Raw genomic sequence first — 27,405 nt, 5'->3', positions numbered from 1 at the left:
AAAGTACTTTTTCATACAGTATATAATTAAACTATGAAATTCATTGCCACAAAATATGGGGCTGTAAATTTGAATAGCCTAAAAAAGTAACAAGATGAATTTCTGGAGCGCAGGTCTATCTGGAATATTAATAGTGTATTCAACATTATCTTCAGGCTGGGATAATATGCCTGGCAATATGAGTTGCAGGGGATCAACAGGAATAACATATGTCACTACATCCTGGTTACAAGCACCTCAGACGCATGTAAACTAAGATGCACCTTAGCCTGATTCAGGAGGGCTGTCGTAATGTTCTTATCGACAGGGCTTTTTTTCTCATAGAACGCTTAGAACGGAGTTCCAGCACCTTTTTTGGATGGAACCTTGTAGGGTAGGCAAGGTGGGTTGTATGACGTGTGAGTTCCGGCACCTTTTTCTTTTACAAAAAAAGCACTGCTTATGGAACAGTATGATATGTACTATAGAAAAATGAAGTTAGAAAAAAGTGCCTCATCAATTTACAGGGAGAATTTTAAAAAATGAAACTAGCCAGAGGTTACCTTCTCCTGACAAACTCAGTCACTCTCCTGTCATATTCAGAATATTTCAGAATATTAATAGGTCTGGAGAGAGAAAACAAGAACCCACCCTCTCTGAACTGTTCTCCATTCAGATAGATGTGGAAGTATTGGTCCTAGCGTGGTAGTTATTTTGCCTGTGTTATAAATTTACTTTCCTGGTTTAGAATGATGTGGGGTAAATAAAGCTAGCTCAGATGAAACAAAACTTCATGGTACTTATCTTGAAGAGGCATAAATATCCGTTGACTCAATAAGCCTCTGTGATGGATTGTCTAGCAGGACCTAAGAATACAAAGAAGGAAGGAAGGCCTGGCTGTTGCAGAAAAGATTTCTTAGTCCAGCAGAGAGGAGAAGTGTGAGAAAAAGTGATAAATGCAGGGTGATATGGAGAGTGGCTTTGACAAGCTTTCAGGATTCTGTTAAAATAGCGTACTGGCAATAAATATTTCCAGAAATCCAAATGGTTCTTGTTTCCTGAGTTTGACTACCTCAGTGGGCTTGACAGCCAACTTTACTGGACTGTCTTCCGAATGGGAAAGATGCAGAGATGTCTGAAAAGCCACAATCCTGGAATGTTTGGAGTGCCTTTGTAATGTTTTTTGACTAAAAAACTTTAAAGGTGTATGATTTAACAACCCAGTGTCCAGTTGGTTAGCCAGGTGGAATCTATGGCTGAAAGTTAGAGAACTGTCCTACTGAAGTCACTTTTTATATCAGTCTTTTACCATTATGACAATAGTAAAAAAATAACTTTGCGACCAATCCTTGCATTTATGATCATTGTAGGTTTATAAAGGAAAGGAAAGCTGAAGTAAGATTGTAAGTACAATCATGATTTCAGTTAGTGACTGCTTTGTTTAGTGACCTAGTTGCCAGTCCCAATTATGGTTGCTAAATGATAGCCACCTGTACTTTTGAATATTGTAAAAAATGCTTCACTGTCCTTTTTTCACTTAACTTGGGGGGTTTGGTATGGCTAAATCTGCCAATATCTCCGGCTCAAGGGATGATTCAGTTAACTTCTCTAGAGGTCTGAGCTCCCCTTAGCAATACCCCCACCCTCACCTCCAAGTCTTTGAATGCTTCTCGCCACACATCTCACATTGACTTTACTGTCTTTAGATATTCAGAGCTTTCATTTTCTCTCCATGTTTCTCCTTACCCTCTTCCTTCCTTTTCATTACTGTACAGGACTCTGATATGGCCTTCTTGTTGTCTCATCATGGCTTTCACATGGTCAGCTGAGATTTCAGAAGGTGCACCTTTATCAGCTTCCTCCACACCCCAGGGTCTCTTTTCTCCTTTAATCTTTTCTCTGCCCCAACAAAGCACTTACTTTTTTCTTTTTCCTTTCTAGTCTGCTGAGTAGGTGAGGCCCTGGGGTAATATATTGGCTATCACCTAGAGCTCAAACTTTCTCTTCCCTTGCTTGTTAAGGTTCTTTTTTATTAATCTGAATCTTCACTAACTTTCATTTTATTTTAAATGCTGCTGTGTTCAATTCAGTTGCTCAACTGGGAGACTTCTGCCTTTTCCGAGCCAAAAAAAAAACAGTACAGCCACATCATATGTGTGTTGCAGTTACATTGTTGGCTGCCAACAAATTTTTGAGTGAAATTTAAAATACTGGTTTTAAAGCTTTACATGGCTTGAGCTAAGAAACCTTCAGGACCATCATCTGTAGGTGAAACCACCTGCCCTATATATTTAACCCAGGTGGAAAACCTTGGAGTACTTCAATGCTGAATATTCAGTGCCAGATGTGAGAAGACCCAAAGACAATGTGTTTCTGTAATGACACCACATTAGGGAACAGTTTCCCATCAAAGTTCAGTTTGGGCCCATGCAGTCATCATTTAGAAATAATCTGCAAACAAAGCTTTCTTTGCAAGGAATTTGGTGTATTGCAGTTTTACAATCCAGCACCATTGATATTGTATGTTCTTTATTATCTTATGTATTAGTATAGTTTATAATATGATTTTCCCAGTAGTAATGTATGGGTTTGAGAGTTAGACCATAAGGAAGGCTGAGCCCTAAAGAACTGATGCTTTTGAATTGTGGTATTGGAGAAGACTCCTGAGAGTCCCTTGGACTGCAAGAAGATCAAATAAGTCAATTCTAAGGGAAACCAGGGACACAGTGGCTCAGTGGGTTAGGACGCTGGGCTTGTCGATCAGAAGGTCGGCAGTTTGGTGGGTCGAATCCCGAGTGCCGCGTAACAGAGTGAGCGCCTGTTACTCGTCCCAGCTTCTGCCAACCTAGCAGTTCGAAAGCACGTAAAAATGCAAGTAGAAAAATAGGGACCACTACGGTGGGAAGGTAACAGCGTTCCGTGCGCCTTTGGTGTCTAGTCATGCCAGCCACATGACCATGGAGACGTCCTCAGACAAGCGCTAGCTCTTCAGCTTTGAAACGGAGTTGAGCACTGGCCCCTAGAGTTGGAAACGGCTAGCACGCATGTGCGGGGAAACCTTTACCTTAAGGGAAACCAACCCTGACTCTTCTTTAGAAGGACAGATATTGAAGCTGAAGCTCTACTACTTTGGTCACCTAAGGAGTAGAGAGGACTCATTGGAAAAGACCCTGATGTTGGGAAAGATTGAACACAAAAGGAGAAGGGGACGGCAGAGGATGAGATGATTAGATAGTGTCATTGATGCAATGGATTTGAATTTGGGCAAACTCCAATAGACAGTGAGAACAGGTGGACCTGATGTGCTATGGTCCAAAGGGTCAAGAAGAGTTGGACACAACTAAGTGACTGAACAACAGCAACAAAAATTACTGCTTTATTGTGCTGATTTTATGGCTGAAAACATAGATTGAAGCTGGTAGAATAGTAAAGTAAAAATAAATCCCAATAAATAAATAAAGTCCTTTTTCATTGCATAGTTAGTGCAAACATATTACTATATATTCTATTACAGTGGTTTCAACCTGTGGTCTCCAAACCCCTGGGGGGGTCACCATGTCCTTCCAGGGGGTCCAGGAAAGCTTGAAGAAATGATTTAAATATTAAATCCTGGGGGTTCATGGCTATGGTCCAGGGCCACAAAAATATTTAAAGGAAGTCTGCAGTGAAGAAAAGGTTGAGAATCACTGTTCTATTAAAAATCAAAAAATATTGCACAGCAAACTAGCTGCACATAGACTAAAATTAATGTTTTCTCTCTAATTTAGGTGACTGTGGACCTCCACCAGTATTGAAAAATGCTGTGCCATATGAGCCTGTTAAGTCTATTTACAAACCTTATGAGTCAGTAACCTACAAATGTCTTCCTGGCTATAAAGAAAACCTTGACAAAAAATACATTGCAACTTGTTTTCCAGAAACAGGATGGAACCCAATGGAAGAGTTTTGTGAGAGTAAGTTTTTTTCTTCTTTATATTTTCTTGTTGTATCACCAGTGGCTTATTAAAAAGAAGGGAGTAATTAAGAATTATCTAGTCCTTAGGCTCTTTATTTATGTATTAGACTTAAAAGGATATAAAGGCACATTTTCTGAATCCTGTTTCTCTTCCTTACTCCCCTACATCCTCACTCTCCTGCTCTGTTCTTCTTTCTCTTGCTTCCTCTTCTGCTTTTTCTTCTCTTTTTTCCCCATGCCTCCATTTTTACTCTTATTTTGTCTTCTCCTCCCACCCATCTTCCCCCTTTTCAATTTTTTTGAACATCAGCTCCTTCCAACCTGCTGCTTCTCCTCTTTTGGTCTTCCCATACTTGTTCCCCTGGTGTGAAAAAAAAGGACTTACTCCCTCTCACCAAAAAAGCATTATGGGAAGCAGATTGATTTGGCAGATTAGCTTTAAATTTCAGAGGCCAAGAAAAAAAGTGAAAAAGCAGGAAGAACCCCCTTTTCCTCCATCTCCCCACAGTTAGTAGTTGGGCAGGGCATCAAACATGAGGGTGGAAGTTTACAAATGGCACAAATAATAATTGAGATTCCCATAGTTCTGGACCCACTGGACTTTTAGCAAAGCTGGCAGCACCAAAAGGGCAAATATGACTGAGGTTGGCCAATGCTTTTTAAAATACCTATATATTTTATACTCTTTTTAAAAATAGTGCAAACTTTGCTTTTTTTCAGAATCTGGTGTTATTTTCTTTTTTTCTTGATTTTCTTGGTAACTGCATTCTGACAGATTTATGCTCTATTTCTATGAGTTCAAGATGACAAATTAAGTATTAGTGACACTATTCCATTGGCATTGAATTATATATGACTCAATTTGCTATTATTTCTAAATATTACAATACCAATATAGTAATTGAAGATGTATAAAATGCTGCAAAGAATGTACAGCTATGCATTTATTTTCTAATTGTTGGAATGCAGGCTGTATAATATTATTCAGATAATCTCTAAATTAGAGATCTCCCTTTCCTTTAGAGAGTATTTCTGCAGTATGGGTCTCACATCTAGCTACAGAATTTGACTATAACTCCCAGTGGCGTAGCGTGGGGGTGCAGGGGGGGCTGGCCGCACCAGGCGCAACATCTGGGGGGGGCGTGCTCACACTGAGCTGCTCAGGGAGCCCCAAGGGCTGCACAGAGTTGGCTTGGCTCCGCTCTTGAGCTGCTCTTTCTTGCAAAGCGAAATGAGTCCGGCAGGTGAGATGGGCGGCCACATAAACTGAATAAAATAAATAGAAGCGGCCAACTCTCCGCCCAGGCTCAGGCCAACCGCAAGCGCCCCGCAGGCACCCCGGCAGGCTTGGCCGAGCGAAGACGGACCCGCCGGCCAGCCGGCCTAGCTTCGTGCGCATGCGTGGCTTTATTTAGCAGGGCTCACATGCGAGCTTGAATGCAGCGGCTCTTGCAGGTCGGAGCCCCGCCCAGCCGCCCTCGAGAGGGACCCGGAAGCATCCCGCATGCGCGCGACTCTTCTTGGAAAGTCTACGCTGCTGCGGGGCGCGTCTTTTCAGCGGTGCCGTGACGTCACCGCCCGCCCGCCCCTCTATTTCCGCTTCCGGTTGCCTTGCCCCGGGTGCTGACAACCCACGCTACGCCACTGATAACTCCCCCATGAAAAATGAAGGTATAGCGTCTCCTCACCTCACTGGAAATTGTCCCAGGGGAAACCTTCATTGTGTTAATAAAGTGACGAGAATGAATAATTGGAAATAAGACAAGAGACTATAGAATTATTGGGGCATCTGGAGACCTCACAATAAAAACACTGAATAATTCTCTCAAGCTTTCATTTAATGAAAAACACAATTGATTTTATATTTAATTTAGTGAAGGCTACAAGGAGGAAGGAAGAGTGGTTCTAAGTGTTGGCAGATCATGTTTTAGTAAGGTCAACAATGGCCATAGAAGAAAGGGAACAAAATAAAATACAACAACTGTAGGAATGGAAAATTCAATTCTTGTATGTAGTATTAGAAGATTGCTTAATCATACAAAGGAACAAATGGAAAATAGACATAGAAATAATGTAGAAGCTGGTTGGAATAATATGAAAAAATACAGATATTAAAATAAAAGCCTAATAATTAATATAGCTAAAAATCTGATTGTTACCATCCTTATAAAATAAATTTGGCCAATGATAGTTGAAGGGCTTTATCCTACCATAAACAAGTTCTTATTAATTTAACCATAAAAATGTTCTCATTAATTCATGTATCTTTATAAAGTATCCAAGAGGCATTGGAAACTCTGTTAAGACATTAATTTATATTTAATATTTGTTTTGATAACATTAATCTTACTCCAAAGAGAAATAGGAACTCTAATCATTGAGTTATACCTACTGAAATTATAGCTATACATTTATACAATAGTAACTGAGAAGGATCTTAGAGTCCTAGTGGACAGTCACTGAAATATGAGCCAGCAGTGTGCTGCAGCTGCCAAAAAAGCCAACACAGTTCAATGCTGCATTAACAGAGGGATAGAATCAAGATCACATGAAGTATTAATACCACTTTACAATGCCTTAGTAAGAACACACTTGGAATACTCCATCCAGTTTTGATCACCATGATGTAAAAAAGATGTTGAGACTCTAGAAAGTGTGCAGAGAAGAGCAAGAAAAATATTCAGCAGTCTGGAGGCTAAAACATAAGGAATGGTTGTTGGAATTGGGTATGTCTAGTTTAATGAAGAGAAGGCCAAGCGGTGACATGATAGCAATGTTCCAATATATCAGGAGTTGCCACAAAGAAGAGGAAGTCAAGCACCTGAAGGCAGAACAAGAAGCAATGGTTCGAGAGAAGCAACCTAGAACTAAGAAGAAATTTCCTGGCAGTTAGAACAAATAACCAGTGGAACAACTTGCCTCCAGAAGTTGTTAATGCTCCAACACTGGAAGTTTTTAAGAGATTGGACAACTATTTGTCTGAAATGGTATAGGGTTTCCTGCCTGAACAGGGGATTGGACTAGATAGAAGACCTCCAAGTCCCTTCCAACTCTGTTATTCTATTCTGTTCTGTTCTATTCTATTCTAAATTTATACATATATAATAGAACATACTGCAGTATTTTTCAAGAAAAGTATCATCATCATCATCATCATCATCATCATCATCATCATCATCATCATGTCTATCCACTGCAGATGAAGGTATCTTTCACGTGTTTCCATCTTACACAGTCCTGAGCTTTCTTTTGCCAATTGGGCCCTCAGTACTTGCTAATGTTGTCAGTCCATCTTGTTTTAGGTCTCTTTCATGGACGTTTTTTTATCAAGCAAGAAAAGTAAAAACTGAAGTATTTTATTTTTGTACAAATTCAAATCCCGCCTTTTTAGAATAATTTATAAATATAGTGAATTCCTGCCGTAATAAATTAAACTTATTCCAGGTAAAGTTATAATGATGGTATAAGTACGCTTGTTATAAGCTCTGTTATTGCATAATTATTGAGACTAACTTTATCAGTGTATAAAAGCAATTTATATTCAGAGTTGAATGTCGTCATTATCTTGAAACTGTTTAATAGGAGTCAATGATTCAAGCCAATCTCATGAACTTATTTCCACCTGACTAGTCTACTGTAATGCATTCTACTTGGGACTGCCTTTAAAGAAACTGCAGTTGATCCAAATTGCAGTGGCTCACATACTTGGGAGCTCTGGAAGTTGGGAGCACATAACACTGCATTTTTGGACCATGCATTGACTAGCAGTTGGGTTCTAGGTCCAATTTAAGGTGCTGGGTTTGACCTCTAAAGACCTTATAGCTTGGCACCTGGATGCCCACAAGACTTCCTTTCCAATTAATAACAGTCTGACTGATTAGATAAACAGGAAGCAACAGCTAGAACACCTACATTTTCAGGAGGCTTTGGGGAGATACTTTTCTGTCATAGCATTTCCTTGTGGAAATCAGGCTGGTTACCTTTGTTGTCCCTGAAACAGGCTAGTTGGCCAATGTATGAATAGTCAATTCACACACCAAGTAGAGACTATAAAGGTTTATTCTGTGTAGAACAATGGTGTAAGAGGATAATTTGCCAAAGCAAGCACAAGCACTCAGTGAGAAAGGAGTACTTATGTAATATTTTGCATATAGTTTCAACAATAATTACAAGATTGCAGAAGTTACAAATCATTAATAAGCTTCAAAAATTACTACAAGATATGCCTCCCTATATGAAGCTCCTCTGCTATCTTACAGAAAACATAAATTGAGGATGTTCCTTCCCTGCGTGCACACATATTGTTTTTCAAATTGTTCTTTCTGAGGGAAGATCCTTGACAGAGCAAGATGGAGTAATCTCAGGCTAACACCTTGTCTTTTTGCTGAACTTCAGAAGTTCATGAAGATTGAGGTGTGAGATTGAAAGTTGGAGGCACTAAATCAGAAAGAACCTGAGGATCAAGAAGAAGAACAGACGGAAGAGAAGACAAACAGTTCAGGACAATTATGTTGAGATGGAAAAATAAAGAGACAATCTGCTAGAACTGCTAGCCCTCTCAAAAAAATGGCGACTGTATGGTTTTTCCCCAATGTCAAATAATATATATAACAATGCAAGGAGATTTGTTTGATGACTCAAATGCACAGACATGGAATATGATTTGGCAAAGAAAGAAAGCTAGAATAAGACTGAAGAAGAATGGGGTTTCGGCCTACCAATGAGAATTAAAATAGAATATACTTAAATAGATAAGATGTGTACTTAAAATATAAGATATTATTATAAATTGAGATAAAGAAAATCTTGGCCATTTAAAATTTAGAAGTATAAATATTGATAGTTAAATTTGAATATTGATTTGCTCATAATGGTCATGTAAAGGTGATTAAGATATCAATTTGCTGATGTAAATGGCGAGAATGTAAATAGATAAGACGTGTACCCTGAACACCAGATTTCATGATCATTTAAAATTTGGAAATGAAAAATATTAAATGTTAAATTTAAATATTAATGGAAAATTAAATTTGGGAAAAAGGCATTAGGTTATTGATTGTCTAAAAGATTTGAGTGTTAAAGCAATTAAGATACATACTGTACAGTATAAACTAAAAACTATTGATAAATGTATGAAAGTTGCTTCTGTTTGTTAGAATAAAAACTGAGTTTAAATATGAGACAGTGCATATTAAGGGGAAAAGAGAGGAAATATTTTCTGTATTAGTTTGAGATTTGTACTAATGATATTTGTATGTAGTTGAATTATTGCTTTTCAAATATGTAATTGTAACATTAGAAAACCAATAAAATCTTTAAAAAAAACCAATAATAGTTCCGCCCCTTGCAAACCAGGTCCAAAATGTAAGGTATTTGCAACCCAATTGACCTGTCGTACATTATATATTATATGTCATACATTATAGTTTGGTGGATCAAATCCCGAGTGCCGCGTAGCAGAGTGAGCGCCTGTTACTCGTCCCAGCTTCTGCCCACCTAGCAGTTCGAAAGCACGTAAAAATGCAAGTAGAAAAATAGGGACCACTACGGTGGGAAGGTAACAGCGTTCCGTGCTAGTCATGCCGGCCACATGACCACGGAGACGTCCTCGGACAAGCGCTGGCTCTTTGGCTTTGAAACGGAGATGAGCACCGGCCCCTAGAGTCGGAAACGACTAGCACGCACGTGCGGGGGAACCTTTACCTTTACCTTTACATTATATATAAAAGGTAAAATAGTTAACATGTTAAACAACAGCAGAGTTTAAGTTCAAAGTACTTAATCAGTCTGTTATTGTAATTTCCTCTCTGAAAGTCTACAGCGCTTTCCTATTTACCACAAATCACCCCGATCAGTATCTCTGAATCCAGGGGCAAATACCCTCATTTGGTTCTTAATAGTGAAACTTTTCCTTAGGTTTTTAATTGGAAACGTTCCCAACAATTGCATCTCATTTCCAAAGTTCATAAGTCTCTGTTGTAGATATCTCTGCAACATCCATTGCTAAATTATTCTCCTTGACAACATAACATTCCTCTTGCCATGAAAGTACAGTATTATCTCAAAATTTCCTATATTCATGCTTTCAGTCTTTTCTGGCAGATGTATACCTTTCAAACAAACACTTCTTTCTTCTTTTTTTAATAGATATTTTATTAGTTTTTAACTATAACAATCTCCAATGCCTGGTGTACAGCATGTTGTCTTAGTTTATATTTTAACAAGAAAAAAAGAATAATAATTAACAATCAATAATAATTAAATTTGATAATTCCATGATTAATATATTAATAGTACATTTCTTTGATCTTCCCTTCTCCGTTTGTATTCTCCTTCAACCTTAGATATAGGCATTTTTTTATATTTACACAAATAATAATCTCTATATAACATTTTTTTTCAGCTTATATTATTCTCATAGCCATCATCTTATTAGTTCAGCATACATCCTATTTTTATAATTTTTGTTCGCTTAAATTCCCTTATATTCAATCCAATTCTTATCAGACTTAATTTCTTCATATATTTTCCCATTTAGGTATATCCTTCCAATATTTTATACCATGCATTATAAAAATACTATACTTTTTATATATCTTATAATATCTAGATATAACATCCTTTTTAATCAGTTTATATTTCACTTATATATTAATAAAAGTTACATCAACCTACTATTTTAACATTTCATGTATTATAAAACATACTATATTACTTAAATCTCTTATCCTTCTTTTTATAAGGCCCCTTTGTGTTCAAAATTCTCTGTTCTTTTAGCCATATTCAAACAAATGTTTATTCACATAACAGTCCATCTGGTAGGATGGGTCAAATCTCTGGTCTTCTTTTGCCGAGTAATTTTCCAAGTTGATGTAATCTGCTTACCCAGCAGTTTCTGTATTTTTACAAATGTTGTTGGGGATACAAAAGATGAAGTAAGTAAGGTAAATACTTTCTGTCTCCCAAACTTTGATGGTTCTGATAATTCCATTTTTCTTGTTGTATCAGAACCTTGAAGACTTTTTCCTGTTTGTGTCGAACTGTAATTCTTTTCCTTTGTTGTTTCATCAATTTGATCATACTCTTCTAGTTTATAGTCTGCTGTCTGATTTATTTGTGCCTTTGATTTATTTGTTATTTCCTGGGTATTTTTTAATTGTAAATTTAGTTTGAAATATGCTTATTTTAATAATCAAAGTTGTTTTGGATTACCTTGTGGTTTGAGTCTATTGTCATTTGTATTTGTCCTAACATTACATATATTTCCTCTTAGAAATTTTTTATCTTGCCTTGAAGTAATTGCTTCCAGGCTATGTCCTTCAGGAGAAAATACTGAATGTGGCATCTTGTCATTTTTTGATATGTATGTGATATCCATGTTGTCTCCCCACTTCAAATAATCTTTCATCGATGTTTTAATTTAAAAGTCAATTTATCAGTCAGTCAGAATTACAGTTCAGTATATTAAGCCACTTTAAATCCTTCCTACAGATTTTCCTCTGAAAGATTAGCCAAAAAGCCAAGGTTTTTCTTTTCCATAAACAGTTCTTAGATTTAAGCAACAGTCCAGGTGTTTTTTTTCTTTCAAACACTTTTTAATTTCATAGCTGGCTTTTCCTTTGTTCCCAGATGTCTTCAAGGTTATTTGCAATTCAAAGAAACAACTTTTTCTTTGTTTTGAGTCTTTTCCTTTTTCCATATTGTCAGTTTCTTTTCTAGATTTCCCATTATCTGTGTTTGTTGAGCAGTTAAATCTTATTTCATGGTATTTAATTGTTCCACTTTTTCTGTTGAATTCTGTGTAGGTGATTCTTTAGTTGTAATTAAAGTTTGAGTTTGCAAACTTGCCTTCTTGTTTTTTTCTATAACCTCTTATTTCATCACGAGCTATAAAGAGGGTTTGAAGAATTGCTTTCAACATGAAAAGGATTTGTTTCTGATCCTCATCCATAGGAAAAGTCTGTTTCTGATCTTCTTCCATGATAGTGTGCTAGACTAGAAACTTTACAATCAGGGATTTCAAAAAGAAAGTTTTTTTCCCCCACTGGTTAAGGAGCACAGCTGAGCTTCTGATGTTTTAAGGTTACAGGTGTCTTATCTATTTTCTGGGCTGTCAGCCAAGTCTCTTTTAGACAATAGCAAATTGAAATATCAAGTTTAGCCACAAGATGTCACTCCTACCATTTGAAGCTTTCCTTTGAATCCTAAAGTTATTTTAATCTTTTCAGTTTTGCTTCTATTTTATAAAGAAAAATCCAGATCTTGAGTGAAAATAGAAAATAAAGAGTAGAAAATAGAGTCTTTTAGTCCACAAATTTTAGGAAATAAAATTCCGATCCAGTTAATTTTTTTCAACATTTCAACGTGTTGCAGTAGATTTGTCAGGGGGAATATATGTATTTTTGTCCTTTGTTTCTTTTTAATTCACATTTTAAAAAATATTTTTGTTTAGTTTACTTTTTTTCTTTTGTATTTTGATCTTTCAAGTAAAATAAAATGGTTGGGGGAAAAATCTGGTTGCTGCTTATAAGTTGTATATGGATAAAGCCTGGCTATTTAAGAGACTGCCTTTCCAAAATAGTCTATGCCCATCTTCTTTATAATTTTCTAGAAGTAATACATCTTGATTTTTCCAGAAAACATTTGTGAAGTGATTGCAGTTTTATGCACTTATATGTCTATGTTTTTTATAATTTGATAATCATTATAGTTTTGTTACTGAAATTTAAAAATATCATTTTATTGCAATTTTAGTATCTATAAATCTATGAGGATTAATATGGTAAATAAATTGAACAAATATACCGATTTCTGATTTCTGATTTCATTTTTAAAATTTAACTTGGGTGTCCTCCTTGACTCACAGCTCAGTTTAGAAGATCATATAGGAGCTGTGACCAGGGGGTCTTTTGCCCAGGTTTGCCTGGTGCGCCAGTTGCGGCCCTATTTGGACCGAGATGCCCTACGCACAGTCACTCATGCGCTCGTGACCTCTCAGATAGACTACTGCAATGCTCTCTACAGGGGGCTGCCCTTGAATACCACTCGGAGGCTCCAGGTGGTGCAGAATGCGGCCGCGCGAGTTGTGATGGGGGTCTCCTGATGCTCCCATGTAACACCTCTGCTCTGTGAGCTGCATTGGCTTCCAGTTGTCTTCCGGGTGAGATTCAAGGTGCTGGTGATGACCTATAAAGCCCTAAATGGCATGGGTCCGGATTATTTACGGGAGTACCTTTTGCCGGCGTTAACTTCCCATCGTCCTGTGTGCTCCCACAGAGAGGTCAGGGTGCCGTCAATCAGGGAATGTCGACTGGCGGCCCCCAAGGGGAGAGCATTCCCTGTGGGCACGCTTGCCCTCTGGAATCAGCTCCCTGTTGAGCTCCAGATGGCTCCCGACCTTTGCTTTTCCCGCCGCTACCTGAAGGCTATTTGAACTTGCCGGCCTGGACTGAGGGACTGGGATTTTAGATTTTAAATTTAAATTTTTATATTTTAGAATGTGTTTTATTGTTTAGGGCTACTTGGTTTAATTTATTCTAATTTTTGTATATTATGTGTTGTATATAGTGTTTTAATTGCCCTGTACACCGCCCCAGTCCTTCGGGAGAGGGGCGGTATATAAATCCAAATAATAAATAAATAAATAAATAAATTAACACATGTATGCTAAGTGGAAACTCCATGAAATGTTAATATCAAAGCAAGCAAAAAGGCATATACCCATGTGATATCTGCGGAAACACTAAACTACAACGGTGGGAGAAAAAAGTGAGAAGAAATAAATACAGTGATACCAAAGGTAATCAAATATGGTATAGCAGTTTCTTCCTTCCACCTCTCCAGTTTAATGAACAATTTAAGTATAGGTAGCCTCAACTTACAACCATAATGGAGCCTTCCCATTATGATCATAAGTTGTGAGGTTGTTAAATGAGGCATCCTCGTGATCACCTTGCTCAATGACCACAATCCTTGCTTCCATGTTACAGACATTAAGTGACATTGTAGGTTATTAAGCAAAACCATGGGGTGTCTCAAGCATAAGGGACCACAGCCTTCCTTATTTATTTATTTTATTTTAATTCCATTTATATCCCGCCCTTCTCCGAAGACTCAGGGCGGCTTACAAGCTTAGCAGTAGCCTTCATTCTATGTATATGCCTGCTTATTAGGGCTTTCACACACACCCCAAGCGGCATTATTACAAAGTCAGCCCCAAGCTTTTCTTAAAAACTGTCACTTAACGACTGTAACATGGAAAGCAAGGATTGTGGTCATTTAACAAGTGCAATAAGAGCCAAATATAAAAAAGCTTAACAACTAAATACAAACAATAGCAAAATATGAACAAAATAATGATTTTTTCTCTGAAAGAACTTCAGTAGGATCATAAAAGGCGGTATACTTTTCACCTTCCAATTTATGAACTCTGTTCTAAATACTGTTTGATAGTTACCAAACACAGATGGTATGGACCTGATAAAACATTAAAGAACCTTATCTTGAACAACATTTCTTCCTGTTTCTAGATTAAGGTAAGGTAAGGTAAGGTAAGGTAAGGTAAGGTAAGGTAAGATAAGATAAGATAAGATAAGATAAGATAAGATAAGATAAGATAAGATAAGATAAGATAAGATAAGATAAGATAAGATAAGATAAGATAAGATGATAAACTTTATTGCCACTTTTTACTGTGGGCACAACAGCATACATCAAAAATGAAATTTAGTTGTCCACTCTCAGAGTGAAACACATAGATGACACACACCTAAAACATATTATATACAACATATGTATATAGACAGTGCTTTTTTTCTTAAAAAAAAGGTGCCGGAACTCAGAGGTACTGTCACTGGGAGTGATGCCCATGTCTTGCTATGGCGTCGCCACCCGTCCTTTGCACCCCCGCCCCTGTGGCTCGGAGCCACATGTCGCAGGGATTCCCCTCCCCACAGCCACCATGGGGATTCCCCTCCCCGCAGTTGCTATGCCGCAGCCTGTGCTGAGCCCCCACCTGGAGCTGCTCTGAAACCTGACCCAGAGCTGTGTTGCTCATGGCAGTGGTCTCCGGTGCCAAACAGCTGATGGCCTCCAGCACCGGCACTCATTCACTTACTGCCCCGTCGCTTCCAAATGCAGTGAGTGAGCAAGTGGCGTTTGGAAGCGTTTGGAAGCGTTTGGAAGCAATGGGGCAGTAAGTGAGTGAGTGAACAAGTGTGCACGTTCAGCAAGTGTGATGTATTTATGCTGGCATTTCTAGGCCTCTTTCCAACCACATCCAGAAAAATTTGTAACAAACATTGGAATTCTCAAGGCCATGTTTGGTATTTCCCAGCAATCTGTTACTGGAAGGAAAAAGCAATCCCTGCTGCATTACTGATCCCAGAGAAGCATTTGCATGTATGCAGGTATCCATAGGCTGCCATAGTTATGGATGAGAAATATTGGTTGCAAAGTTGGCATTTCTGGATGTAATACAGATATTTTGGACTTATTTTTGTTTCTTTGCATGTTTGATATTTTTTAAAAGGCATATGCTACTGACTAGGCTTATGCACATAAGTAACATCTTTTGCTAGGATACATGACCACTGCTTGTCCAGAATGTGAAAAGTGAAAGATTGTGACTAAACAAAATTTTAATGTACAGATAATACCACCAGAAATTATTTTAGCCTTTTTAATAAATGTTGTTATTGATGTTAAGCTCACCATGGAAAACATCATATATTGTTATGTATATACTAGATTAGTTATTTAAAGACTGAAGTCCAACATAACTAGATTCTAAATAATCTATTTTTCAAAACACACCACAGTCCAAACAGTAAAAGTAAAGTCCAAATTAAGAATATTTCATTCTTGAATTGTTTAATTTAAAGTGGTTTAGTTGTAATAGATGGTTATAGATTCAAAATAGTTTTCAAGAGTATTTACAAAACATACTTTTTTTTCTAGCATCAGCTAAATTAAGACATATTACATTGAGAAAAATGTTTATTTCTTTCCTGTTACCTTTATTGATTTCATTGCAGAGATTTTAACATAGGAAATAGATTATTTTGTTATCTAATTTTACCTTCCAAAAGGCAGAGCAGATGAAAAATGTGAGGTTCTTTCCTGTTGGCTTTTTTGAATTAGCTGTTTTAGATTCTAAAAGTTTAGTTCCTAAAGAAGTAACCTTGTAAATAATTTTAATGTCCTCTAGTGCAGGGTAGGCAACCTTGGCTCTTTTATGACTCAAGGACTTCAACTCCCAGAATTCCTGAGCCAGCATGGCTCAGCTTGTCTTTCCCCTCAGCATGGCTGGCTCAGGATTTCTGGGAGTTGAAGTCCACGAGTCATAAAAAAGAGCCAAGATTTACCCCTCCAATAGGCTTTCGAAAGCCAATAGAGGCAGCATTTTTTGCAAAAAAAAGGGTGCCGGAACGCCATTCTGAGCGTCCTATGAGAAAAAAGCCCTGTGTATAGACCCACAGCCCTACATATACATATACAATAAAATATTAGGTACTGACCATCTTGAATATATAACGGAAAGAGGAAGCCTGAGAGTTCATAAGGTTAATGCTATATGGAATGAAACTATGGTTGAATCTGGATGTTCTGCTACGGATACCACGAAGCCACCTCCCAGAAGGTAACAAGGTCATGAAGAGGATGAGTAGTGTCCCAGATAATCTTATGGACCCTGTTCAAACAACACTTCTGTGCTATGTCCTGGATAGGAGGGAGGAAACTGCCAATGATCTTTTCGGCCATCCTCACCACTCTCTGCACCACCTTCCTGTCTGAAGCAGTGATGCTTCCAAACCAGACTGTGATGCTGTATGACAGGATGCTCTTCATTGTCCCCCTGTAGAAAGTGGTCAGAACAGGGGAAGGAAGATGAGCTTTTCTCACGGGACACAGAAAGTGCAGGTGCTGCTGTGCCCACTTCACCAGTTTCTCACTGTTGAGCGACCAAGCCAGCCTATTCGTTAGCTGCACACCCAGGAATTTAATGCTGGTAACCATCTCCACAGGTGAATCATTAATGCACAGAGAAGTGTGGCTGTGCCTGCCTTTTCTGAAATTAACAATGATCAGACATCTTTCTGTTTTATTTTTTTATTACCTCCTTTCAATGTTTGCATTGTGATTTGGTTTTCATCATTCTTTCAACCACATTCCCCTGGCCCAGTGTCATTCTATGGAGTCACTTGGGTGGGTCAATCAAAATCAGAATGAAGCAAGAAATGTAGACTCATTTCTTGGGTGTGAGATTACTGCCAGGAAGCAGTTAAATATAGCAGCTAGTGAATTGTATGCCCTTTCTTCTATCAGTTATCAACACATAATAAATATACATAACACATATTTTAACAAGTAAAAAAAAGCCTTTCTTTTATAAAGCTTCTGTCTGCTTTTGTCCGCAGGTGGCTGTGGGAGTCCACGAGAGACCAGATTTTCCATAGTGGATGATGAATTTCTTCATTTTTATCCTGTGGGATCAGTTGTGTACCATATTTGCCATCGAAGCGCTGAGCACATTCCTGGTTGTCCAAAAAGGCCTGCTATTACTTGCCTTTCGAATTATACCTGGTCACCAGCCCCAGTTTTTTGTAAAGGTCAGGATCTTCCATGGCAATGAACTTCAAAATTGCATTGAATAATTGCTGATTCATTTGGTAATGATTTTACAAAGATATGATCCTACATGGGCCAACTGATGTGTGGAATTAATTAATATGCCTCCTTAAGTAACACCAGCTGCCTGCAATTAGTGCAGGTTTGCATCCCACCAGGCTCAAGGTTGACTCAGCCTTCCATCCTTCCGAGGTAGGTAAAATGAGGACCCAGATTGTTGGGGGCAATAAGCTGACTTTGTAATAATGCCGCTTGGGGTGTGTGTGAAAGCCCTAATAAGCAGGCATATACATAGAATGAAGGCTACTGCTAAGCTTGTAAGCCGCCCTGAGTCTTCGGAGAAGGGCGGGATATAAATGGAATTAAAATAAAAAAATAAAATAAAAAAATAAATAAATTTTATAATGGTGCTGAATTCCTGAATTACACTTCTGAGGCTCTTAAAAGACTAATAGGTACACTATATTTTTAGTTTGGTTGATATCATATGCAGCTTTATTGGCATCTTTATTTTTAGTATTATATTTAAATTATTTCCTTTTTGAAGAACTGCTTATGGATTGGCTGTGAACTGCCTGGCATGTAGTTATAGCACGTTTTTAATCTCATGGAATACTGCTAGATATTGGCTTCTTTTATGAAATATTTATTCAGATTTATTATTTTATTTCTGTCAGAAACCTAGGCACTAGGTGACTTGAGGGTTGATGGCTATGATTCAGGTTGGAATAATGGCTTCCACAGTGAGAAAGGAGAATCTAGGTGTGATCTAGGGTGATTGATTATATTCATCTTCAAGTAGAAATAATTCAGACCTTTTCTGCTCATAGGGTGATAGTGGCATGATGTAAACACTTAAGTTTGATATTAATTTATAATTTTTATTATTATTATTATACATTAGCATTTATAGTCCAAACTCAGCCTATTGCCAATTATCATCTTCTCTTAATACAGTATGTAATTTCAATGCCAGAATGGAGATCAATGATATTTATTTTTTATTTTATTATTCCAATTAATATATCTGCTCATATATATGATTTGAAAGGTTAAACAAATAAAACAAATACAACAATATGAAACACAACAAAAACAATGCAATATAATACAAAGGCAAATAAAAAGCATCATAAAAATTCATAGACAGTGTAGCAATACCACTTGGTGCAGCCACTATACTGCCACATTCCCTGTTGTCAAAATAATGTCTTCAGAATCTTTCAAAAGGCTAGCAGGGTTGGGACCAATCAGATCTCTGGCAGCACTGGGTGGGTTCCACAGCAGAAAAGGCTTTCCTCCTTGGGCCTGTTAGGTGATGCTCCCTAGCTGACAGGATCCAGAGCCTGCTCGATCTGATGGAATGGGAAGAGGTGATTGAGAGGAGCTGGTCTCTCAAGTAACCTGGTCCCATGCTGTGTAGGCCTTTATAGCCCTTAACCAGCACCTTGAATTGGATACAGAAGCAGACTGGTAGCCATTGTGGGTTGTGGGGCAGGGTTATAACTTGTGCTGATTGTGGAATCCACTTAATTGCACATGTAGCTGCATTTTACTTCAGCTGAAGCTTCTGAATACTCTTCAAGGGAAGTCCCAGGTAGAGCATATTGCAGTAATCCATATGAGAGATGACTAAAGTCAGCAAGGCTGCTGGTGCAGGAATAGGAATAACTGGTGCACAACATGGGTAGTGCGAAGGCACTCCTTGCAACCTGATCTTCAAACGGGTTGTGAGTCCAGAAAGTCCCAAAAGTTGCCCATAGTTGCAGTGGTGCAACCCCATCCAGACCAAGAAGGAAAGTCCTCATAACCAGGGAATTCCAACATCCAAAGACACTCAGCTTTGCTTGAGTTCAAAGCCTGCTGACCCCTCTCCAAATGCTGACAATCTCCAGACACCAGAGTTTTTACCTTTAAATGATTATATTTAGCATCAAAGATGCTCCCATAATGTTTTCAAATATTCTTGAATTATTCCAAAGTACAGTATGTTGCTCCATTCTTTATCCGTGGATCTCTTTTTCTTTAATTATTTCAGTTAATTATGAACTTTAGTCCTTTCTGGTCCCATATAGATTTTCTAATCAATAACACTTTCCCATGGGAAGATTTCTTATACTTAATTTCAAAATCTTACTGAATGTTTTTATAGAATTCTAAACAACCTTCAGAAAGGATTCCTGTAATTAATTTCAAAATCTTCAAATCCATCTAGCCCATTTAATCTATTTATAATTACCCCAAATCAAAATTCTAATAATCTTTCTGCTTTATTTCAAAATAAAAAAATATAAGTCCTTAAACTTGCATAAAACTCACTCCTTGTGATAAAATGTGACATTCTGAAGATTCTTGATATCTGAAAAACCATGTGTAAGCTATTTCCAAGGTGATTATCAAAACAAGTCTGACTCTTGTTGGACTCTGACTCTGTTTTGCTGCTGTGTATTCAGTGTGTCTTTTATTTATTTGTATCCTGTCTTTATTATTTTTATAAATAACTCAAGGCAACAAATGTATCCAATACACTTTTCTTCTATTTTCTCCACAACAACCCTGTGAGGTTGGTTGGGCTGAGAGAGCAGTGACGTCGACAAACACTGCTGTAAAGAAATGCATTAATATGCCTGAAGCATCAGCCATGAAAGCTAGCTGTGTGGCTTTGGGCCAGTCAAGGTCGGGCTTGAATTCATGGTCCTCTGCTTTCTAGCCAAATGCCTTAACTACTAAACCAAAGCGGGTCATTGTTTCCCAAGAAATCCAAATTTGCCCCAGATAAGGATGATGCTTTAGTCATATTAATGCATTCTTTTAGAGTAGCGTTTCTCAACCTCAGTTACTTAAGATGCATGACTTCAACTCCCAGAATTCAACTCCCAGGATTGATACCATTTTAACTCTACCCAATCTATTTTAATACTTCTGTCATCTTCTGCGTTAGATGGTACATTTAATTATTCCCCTTTTAATGAACATGTTTTTGAGGGTTTCCCATGCTTCTTGAGTTGTTTTCCCCTTTAGGATTTTCATCCATGGGATCTTTCCTAAGTTCTCTCTGAGTCTGTTAAAGTTGGCTCTTTGGAAGTTTAGGACGTTGGTTGGATTGTTTCCTGTTGCTAGTATTTCCCTTATATTAAATTCCAGTTTGACGCAGTCACTTTCACTCAAGGTTCCGGCAATTTTGATTCCTTTTATCACTTCTTCTCTGTTTGTAAGGATTAAGTTCAGTATAGCTTTGTGTCTAGTTCCCTCTTCCCCTTTTGGGTGACAAAGTTGTCAGCTAGGTTGGTTAGGAATCTCTTTGATCTCCCGCTCAGTACAGAGTTTGTCTCCCAGTTGATATCTGGGTAGTTGAAGTCTCACATTACTACTGTGGTATGCTTCCTACATACATTTGTTAACTGGTTGGCAAAGAGTTCATCTATTTCTTCTGATTGGTTGGGTGGCCAGTAATATACACATATGATAATGTTACATTTTTTTCTCTTTTATATTGACCCATGTTGTAATATATTGGCATAGCATATGTGGAGATCCAAGCAGTGTGGCCTTTCCTAATTGACAAATGGAAATTTTATCAATGTGCAGTTATTTTTGGTATGGCAACCAGTGGGCCGATAAGCAATAACCACTGGCAACAACATAGCCAGTTTTTGCCCATAATCTTTTGATTTTCAGATCTTAATATTTTGCTTCTTTAATTTTTTGTCTTCTATCCTAGTATCCCCCATTATTGCTGCATCAGTTATCCATGATTTCTTTTTTACAAGCACAGATAAATCTGGAATATTATGAATTGGGACTTTATCACTTTTTATTCATAAATCCCACAATATTTTCAGCTACTTTTTCTACTGTATGTTCACATCAATTTTTCATTTTTGGCAAATAATTATTTTTACAAATGTTCCAGTGAATCATTTTGTGTTATGTCATCGTTTATAATCAGTTTGTGCAATGTTCTTGCATGAACTGAATATATGATCTACTGTTTCTTCTGCTTCTTTGCACAATATGCACTTTGAATCCTTTCTAATTATTTATTACATTTTATGGAAATATAAACAACAATTTCATTTCACTTCTTTTATTATCCTTGCTGGATATCCAGATGTTTTTTTTTGTTTCTGAACTTTTATCAGATAAATAGCCCATTATTTATTTGCAAGATGCCCATTATCTGTCTGCTAAGTAATAAAGCTCACTAATATATTATTAGGGTTCATCAATACAGCTAGAATATATTTTGAAACTGCAACTCATAATTTTATTTATTGATCTCTGTGTTGCTGGTCAGGGACTATAAAAAATTTATCTTCTATCTAATGTTGAGCATTTTTCAGGGCATTAAATTTTGTTGATTACATTAAATTACAATGTATAAATTAGCTTGTCTTTCCACTATGGCTGTTCTCCCAAGAAAATGTATAAGCTTTATGACTGATTGAAATTATGCCATATATAGGCATAGAATAATAATTCTCAATATTTTTTTTTCTATTAGGACAATCATGTGGTGATCCAGGGAAACCAGAAAATGGTGACCGCATTATTCTAATGGATTTCCTGCTAAAAGCGAAAGTAAATTTCACCTGTAATGAAGGGTGAGTGTTGAGTTAGTTGGCTTAGCAAAGTCTAATTATGATACAAGCTGTGCTTTATTTTAGACAGCAATTGGGACTGGAATTTTTGTTGCTAAGTGATGCATTTATAAAGCAGCAAGACTCAGAGAAAGGGTACATGAATGTAGCAAGGCTCAGGGAGGGCACACAGAGATTGCAAGTGGTCAGCATGGCAATAGCACAGTAAATAGTAAATCAATAAAGATGAATAAAAAAAATGAATGTTCCACTTTTTCATGATTTGTTTTCCAATGTTTACTTTGTATGGATGAGCATTTTTGTAGTGGAGTTGGACTTTTTTGCCAGTTGTGAAATGACTAGATTTTCTTTGCTTACATAATTTTCATATCTCCCAATAGTGCACCTCTCACTGCTGTAATTGTGCCATCCTCTTCTTTCCTTTTCCAGAAACATGGACTTCTCAAGGGACCTGCTTCTTCACATAATATGCCCAAAATGTTGTAATTTGACCCTGATAATTTGTCTTAAGTAATACAGTAAATCTTCAATATAGGTGTTTTCTTGGCTATCCATAGTATTATCCAATCTTTTAAAAGAGAAAGAGATTTAAATGTATTATGTTCTTTTTTCTTTTCTTGAGGTACCAATTAATTGGATCACCTACAAGCCAGTGCTTACCACGTTCACTTTCTAATAATACAGTCATATGGAAACCGAAGCCTCCAATATGTTTCAGTAAGATTCTTTAATTCTTTCAAACAGCCTGGGCCCAAGATTTGCCTGTGGATTGCAGTGGGGCAATGAAGGAGTATAAAATGCTTAGAACACTCTGGGATTCCACTGGAGCATCTCTAAGTTTAGCAGCTCCTCACACTAGTTTCAGGCGCTCAGAAATTGGATTAAAGCTGATACAGGGAACTAGATGTCTTGTGGCTACATGGGTTTTTCCCCTTTTGTGTTTGTTCTGTTTTAATCTCTCTTCTGGAATTGAATTGTCATCCAAGAGTGTAATCAATGCTGTCTCACTCCCTTATCAGGTTTGAATCTTCACTGGAAAGGCTCCAGATGATTTGCCTTTTCCAGGACCCTTTAAATCTTTAGCATAGTAACCCTCTCTACAATCCTTCCTAAAAATGGAAGATTGGAAACTGGATGGAAATTATTAAGAACAGTGAGGTCTACTAATGGCCCTTTGTGAGAGGAAAACCAAGACATGGCAGGAACACCCCCTTTCTCAAAGAGGAATTAACTATCATCAGAACCAAAGGTTGCTTGACTAGCTAGGAGAGAGATGGATCTAATACTGAGATGGCCAAGCTATCAGTTTGAAGGATCCTATCTAATTCCTCAGGCCTGACAAGATCAAACTCTCCCCGAGATAATCAAGCCAGACCTGATCTCCAGTAGCCTCTGTAAGACCGATATTCAACTGACTTGGTGCTAGCATGTTCTTCATAGTGTCTAGATAGATAGATAGATAGATAGATAGATAGATAGATAGATAGATAGATAGATAGATAGATAGATAGATAGATAGAGTGACTGACAGACAATCCAGCTTCCTCTCCTAGAAAAAATAGTAACTCATTTGTTTTGGCAATTTTTTTACAAATCACAAAATTTTCTCTCTGTTTCAGGGCCCACTTGTCCTCCTCCTCCAGAAATAATGAATGGAGCTTATACCGGAGGAAAGAATGGAACTTTTCCCCTTAACTCAAAAGTGACCTATATCTGTGATCTTGGATTTTCACTTTCTGGAGATGATCTTCTCCATTGTATAACTGAAGATAATAAAACTGGGATCTGGAGAGGATCTGTTCCTGAATGCAAAGGTAAAATATAAGCTCAAAACTTTTTCCCATAAGTTGAATGATGTTTTACATTTTAATTCAGTGATTTTATTAGCTTTTTAGAAAAAGAGGTAAAAATATGAAATATTAAATGTGATGTTTGTTTTGCATATTTAATGTTTTATGGTAAGATACTTTCCCAAGTTTGCTATTATTATTATTATTATTATTATTATTATTATTATTATTATTATTATTATTATTATTATTATTATTATTATTATTATTATTATTATTGTGTCCGAAAAGTTGTGGGAACATAGGGTGGAAAAAGTTGTCAAGAATGAGAAGGTGAAGATCTTGTGGGACTTTCGAATATAGACAGATCGTCATTTGGAACACAATACATCAGACATGTCAAACACAAGGCCCGGGGGCCAGATCCGGCCCGCGAAGTGGTTTCATGTGGCCCCCGAAGCCATCCTGGAAACAGTGAGGGAACGGCCCCCGCTGCCTTGGTCCTGGCCCAGAGACCCTCCTTCTGCCAGAGACCCTCAGATCTGTCCCACTCCTGCCCAGGCTCCCATAGGCACCCTTGATGCGAACGATGTAGAGCTGGCCACGCCCACCCAGTAGGCCATACGCACTCTAGCCACGCCCACCCAGTAGGCCACGCCCACCATGGCCATACCCACCCGGCCTCTTGAGGGCAACCGCAATGCTGATGCGGCCCTCAATGAAATTGAGTTTGACACCCCTGCAATACATCATATATCATAGTCGTAGAGAACCGAAGCATATAGTTCATTGATATCGCTGTACCACAGGGGTGTCAAACTCAATTTCATTGAGGGCTGCATCAGCACTGCAGTTGCCCTCAGGGGGCTGGGTGGGTATGGCCAGGGTGGGCATGGCCTACTGGGTGGGCCTGGCTAGAGTGCGTATGGCCTACTGGGTGGGCGTGGCCAGCTCTACATCATTTGCATCAAGGGTGCCTATGGGGGCCTAGGCAGGAGTGGGACAGATCTGAGGGTCTCTGGCAGAGGGAGGGTCTCTGGGACAGGGCCAAGGCAGTGGGGGCTGTTCCCTCACTGTTTCCAGGATGGCTTCGTGGGCCACATGAAACCACTTCGTGGGCCGGATCCGGCCCCCGGGCCTTGTGTTTGACATGTCTGCTGTACCAGGAGATGCCAGAGTTGAAGAAAAAGAACTGGAAAAAATTATGAAATACCACAACCTGGCCATCAAAACTGGGCAATTATGAATGAAACATGTAACAGTGATGCCCATTGTCATTGGGGCTCTGGGAACTATGTCCAAAATCTTTGCAAAATACATCAAGAAATTGCAGCTTCCTGCAATAACTTCAGCAAAGCTACAAAAAACTGCGCTACTCAGAACATCTTACATTTTAAGGCGGTACCTGGTTGATACCTAGGATGCTGGCAGCAACCCGTGTCAACCATTAGAGCCAGTAAATTTGAATGTTCAGTTGACTGAGGTTCATGTTTAATGAATTAATCATAATCATAACAATAATAGCAATAATCATAATAAAATATATTGAGTATGGTAGTGATGCTGTTCCACAGATAATATGGGCAGCTTCCACAAAGAGAAATATACTTTAGAGTTTTGTTCCCTTTTCTCCATTAAGCATTTTATACTAAATAAGAAAAATTCTTTCTCCCTTCCATATGCAAAATGACATTTCTAGACTCAACAATAAACATATTTTGTTGAATACAACTATATGTAACAAGCATATGTACTTAACTTTGTGTAAGTAAAAAATTAAAATATTTTAAATACTTTTATAAATATATGGTGCTATTCTAGACACTGGATAATTTTTAAAACTTGGCTTGCCATATTAGCATAAGAAATATTTTTTCATCATCCTAGTATTTATCTTTATTGGATACTATCTGGCACTAAAAGCTTCCTTGTTATAAGGAACTGTTTTCAAAGGATTTGAAGTCATCAACTAGGGAAATGAATCCAAATCCAAATTTTAAATCTTTGGGTCTCCAAGGAAAGTTGCATGTTTCTTTCAGTAGTCTCCAAAGTTATGTTAGGGGAATCAGGGGCACAGCTTTTGATCCTGCTGTGTTTCTTACATAACTCCCATCTGTTTCAGAGGTGGTACATTTCTAACAATAACATTGAATCTATGACAATTTGCCATGGACAACTTGCTACGGACAACTCACTGCGGGACAAAAATTACACTAATATCAAATAAATTGTGGAATAGAATCATTAAAGAATGCAAAAGGAGAGAGAGAATGAAATGTGAATGGCAAAAATAAAAACAAATGATTTTAAATAATTAAATAGTTTAATTGTCATGCAGTAAGTTGTCCCACAGGAGTTGGCTGTAGTGAGTTGTCCAGTGGCGAATTGGCCATGGCAAGTTGGCTGTGACAAGTCGCATTCCGATAACATTTGCTAAGCTGTGTTGAAAAACATTGCCATCTAAGGGGTGGTGGAGCAATCTGGTGAGTTGCTGGACAGACTTCAGAATAGAGGTTAATATTCTACCTGCTCCTCCTTTTATACAGCTATACATCCTTGACTTAACAACCATTCAATGACTGACGTTACCACGGCATTGAAAATAGTGACTTCTGACCATTTTTCACACTTACAACTGTTGCAATCCCCATGGTCATGCGATCAAAATCTGGATGCTTGCCAACTGGCATGTATTAATGTCTGCTTTTTATAATTCTCACTCTGTACCTTTATTCTGTTCCTATCCTTGGCCTTTCTCTTTCCACCAATGGAAAAGTGTAAGCTGCCCTGAGTCTTCGGAGAAGGGCGGGATATAAATGGAATTAAAATAAAATAAAAAAATTTTTAAAAGTATTTTATTTTTAGAAACGTTTCTTCTGGAAAAATGGAAAAAGTAGAGAGAAAACATGAACTTTTTGTAAAAAAAAATGAATGCAATTAGACATGATGCCATGCATTAGTGTCTTTTATTGACTCACAATGTTTTCTATAATAGAACACAGGAACTTTTCTCAGTATACTCGGTATCTTACTATTCCTGTATACAGAATACTAGTGCTTTCAGCAGGCATTGCCACTTTTATCAAAGAGGGTACCTGATTTGCTTGTAAAGTTCTTTGTTGCTAACATTTCAAAAGCTCTAGAGCACTAGATAAAAGTTCTCAAAACATTTAATATAAAATTAAACATATGAGCAAACCAAATTATACTAGTGCATTGTATGTTCTTAAAATAGCAGTGTCAGTTTAGATCAGTAAAGGACGGTGTAGAAATGGATACTGCATATAATTCTATTTTCTCCAAATTTCCATTCCCCCCCCCCAAAGCTTGTTTTTTTGGTGGCTTCAACATTTTCAGAAATGTTATGCCTCTATTTGTGGGTTGAAGGAGCCTATTAAGGGCTACTTATGTGACCTAGTTGTACCCAAGGTGGGCATCCCTGTTATATACT

At 37.7% G+C, this 27,405-nt stretch overlaps 1 protein-coding gene across 4 annotated transcripts in view; it reads left to right on the top strand.

Moving 5' to 3' along the window:
* LOC310638299 (complement receptor type 1-like) overlaps positions 1-27,405 on the top strand; it is a 70,033-nt gene that overhangs the window by 1,027 nt on the left and 41,601 nt on the right. For all 4 annotated transcript variants that reach the window (XM_083359258.1, XM_083359257.1, XM_083359256.1 and 1 more), the window contains exons 2-6: positions 3,747-3,932; positions 17,353-17,544; positions 22,068-22,167; positions 22,787-22,881; positions 23,784-23,978. In XM_083359258.1, coding sequence (XP_083215384.1) covers positions 3,747-3,932; positions 17,353-17,544; positions 22,068-22,167; positions 22,787-22,881; positions 23,784-23,978 — 768 coding nt within the window. The remainder of the gene's footprint in view (positions 1-3,746; positions 3,933-17,352; positions 17,545-22,067; positions 22,168-22,786; positions 22,882-23,783; positions 23,979-27,405) is intronic.

This window comes from Vipera ursinii (assembly GCF_947247035.1).
Source record: "Vipera ursinii genome assembly, chromosome: 3".
Taxonomy (NCBI): domain Eukaryota; kingdom Metazoa; phylum Chordata; class Lepidosauria; order Squamata; family Viperidae; genus Vipera; species Vipera ursinii.
This window is presented reverse-complemented; position numbering and strand designations above follow the sequence as displayed.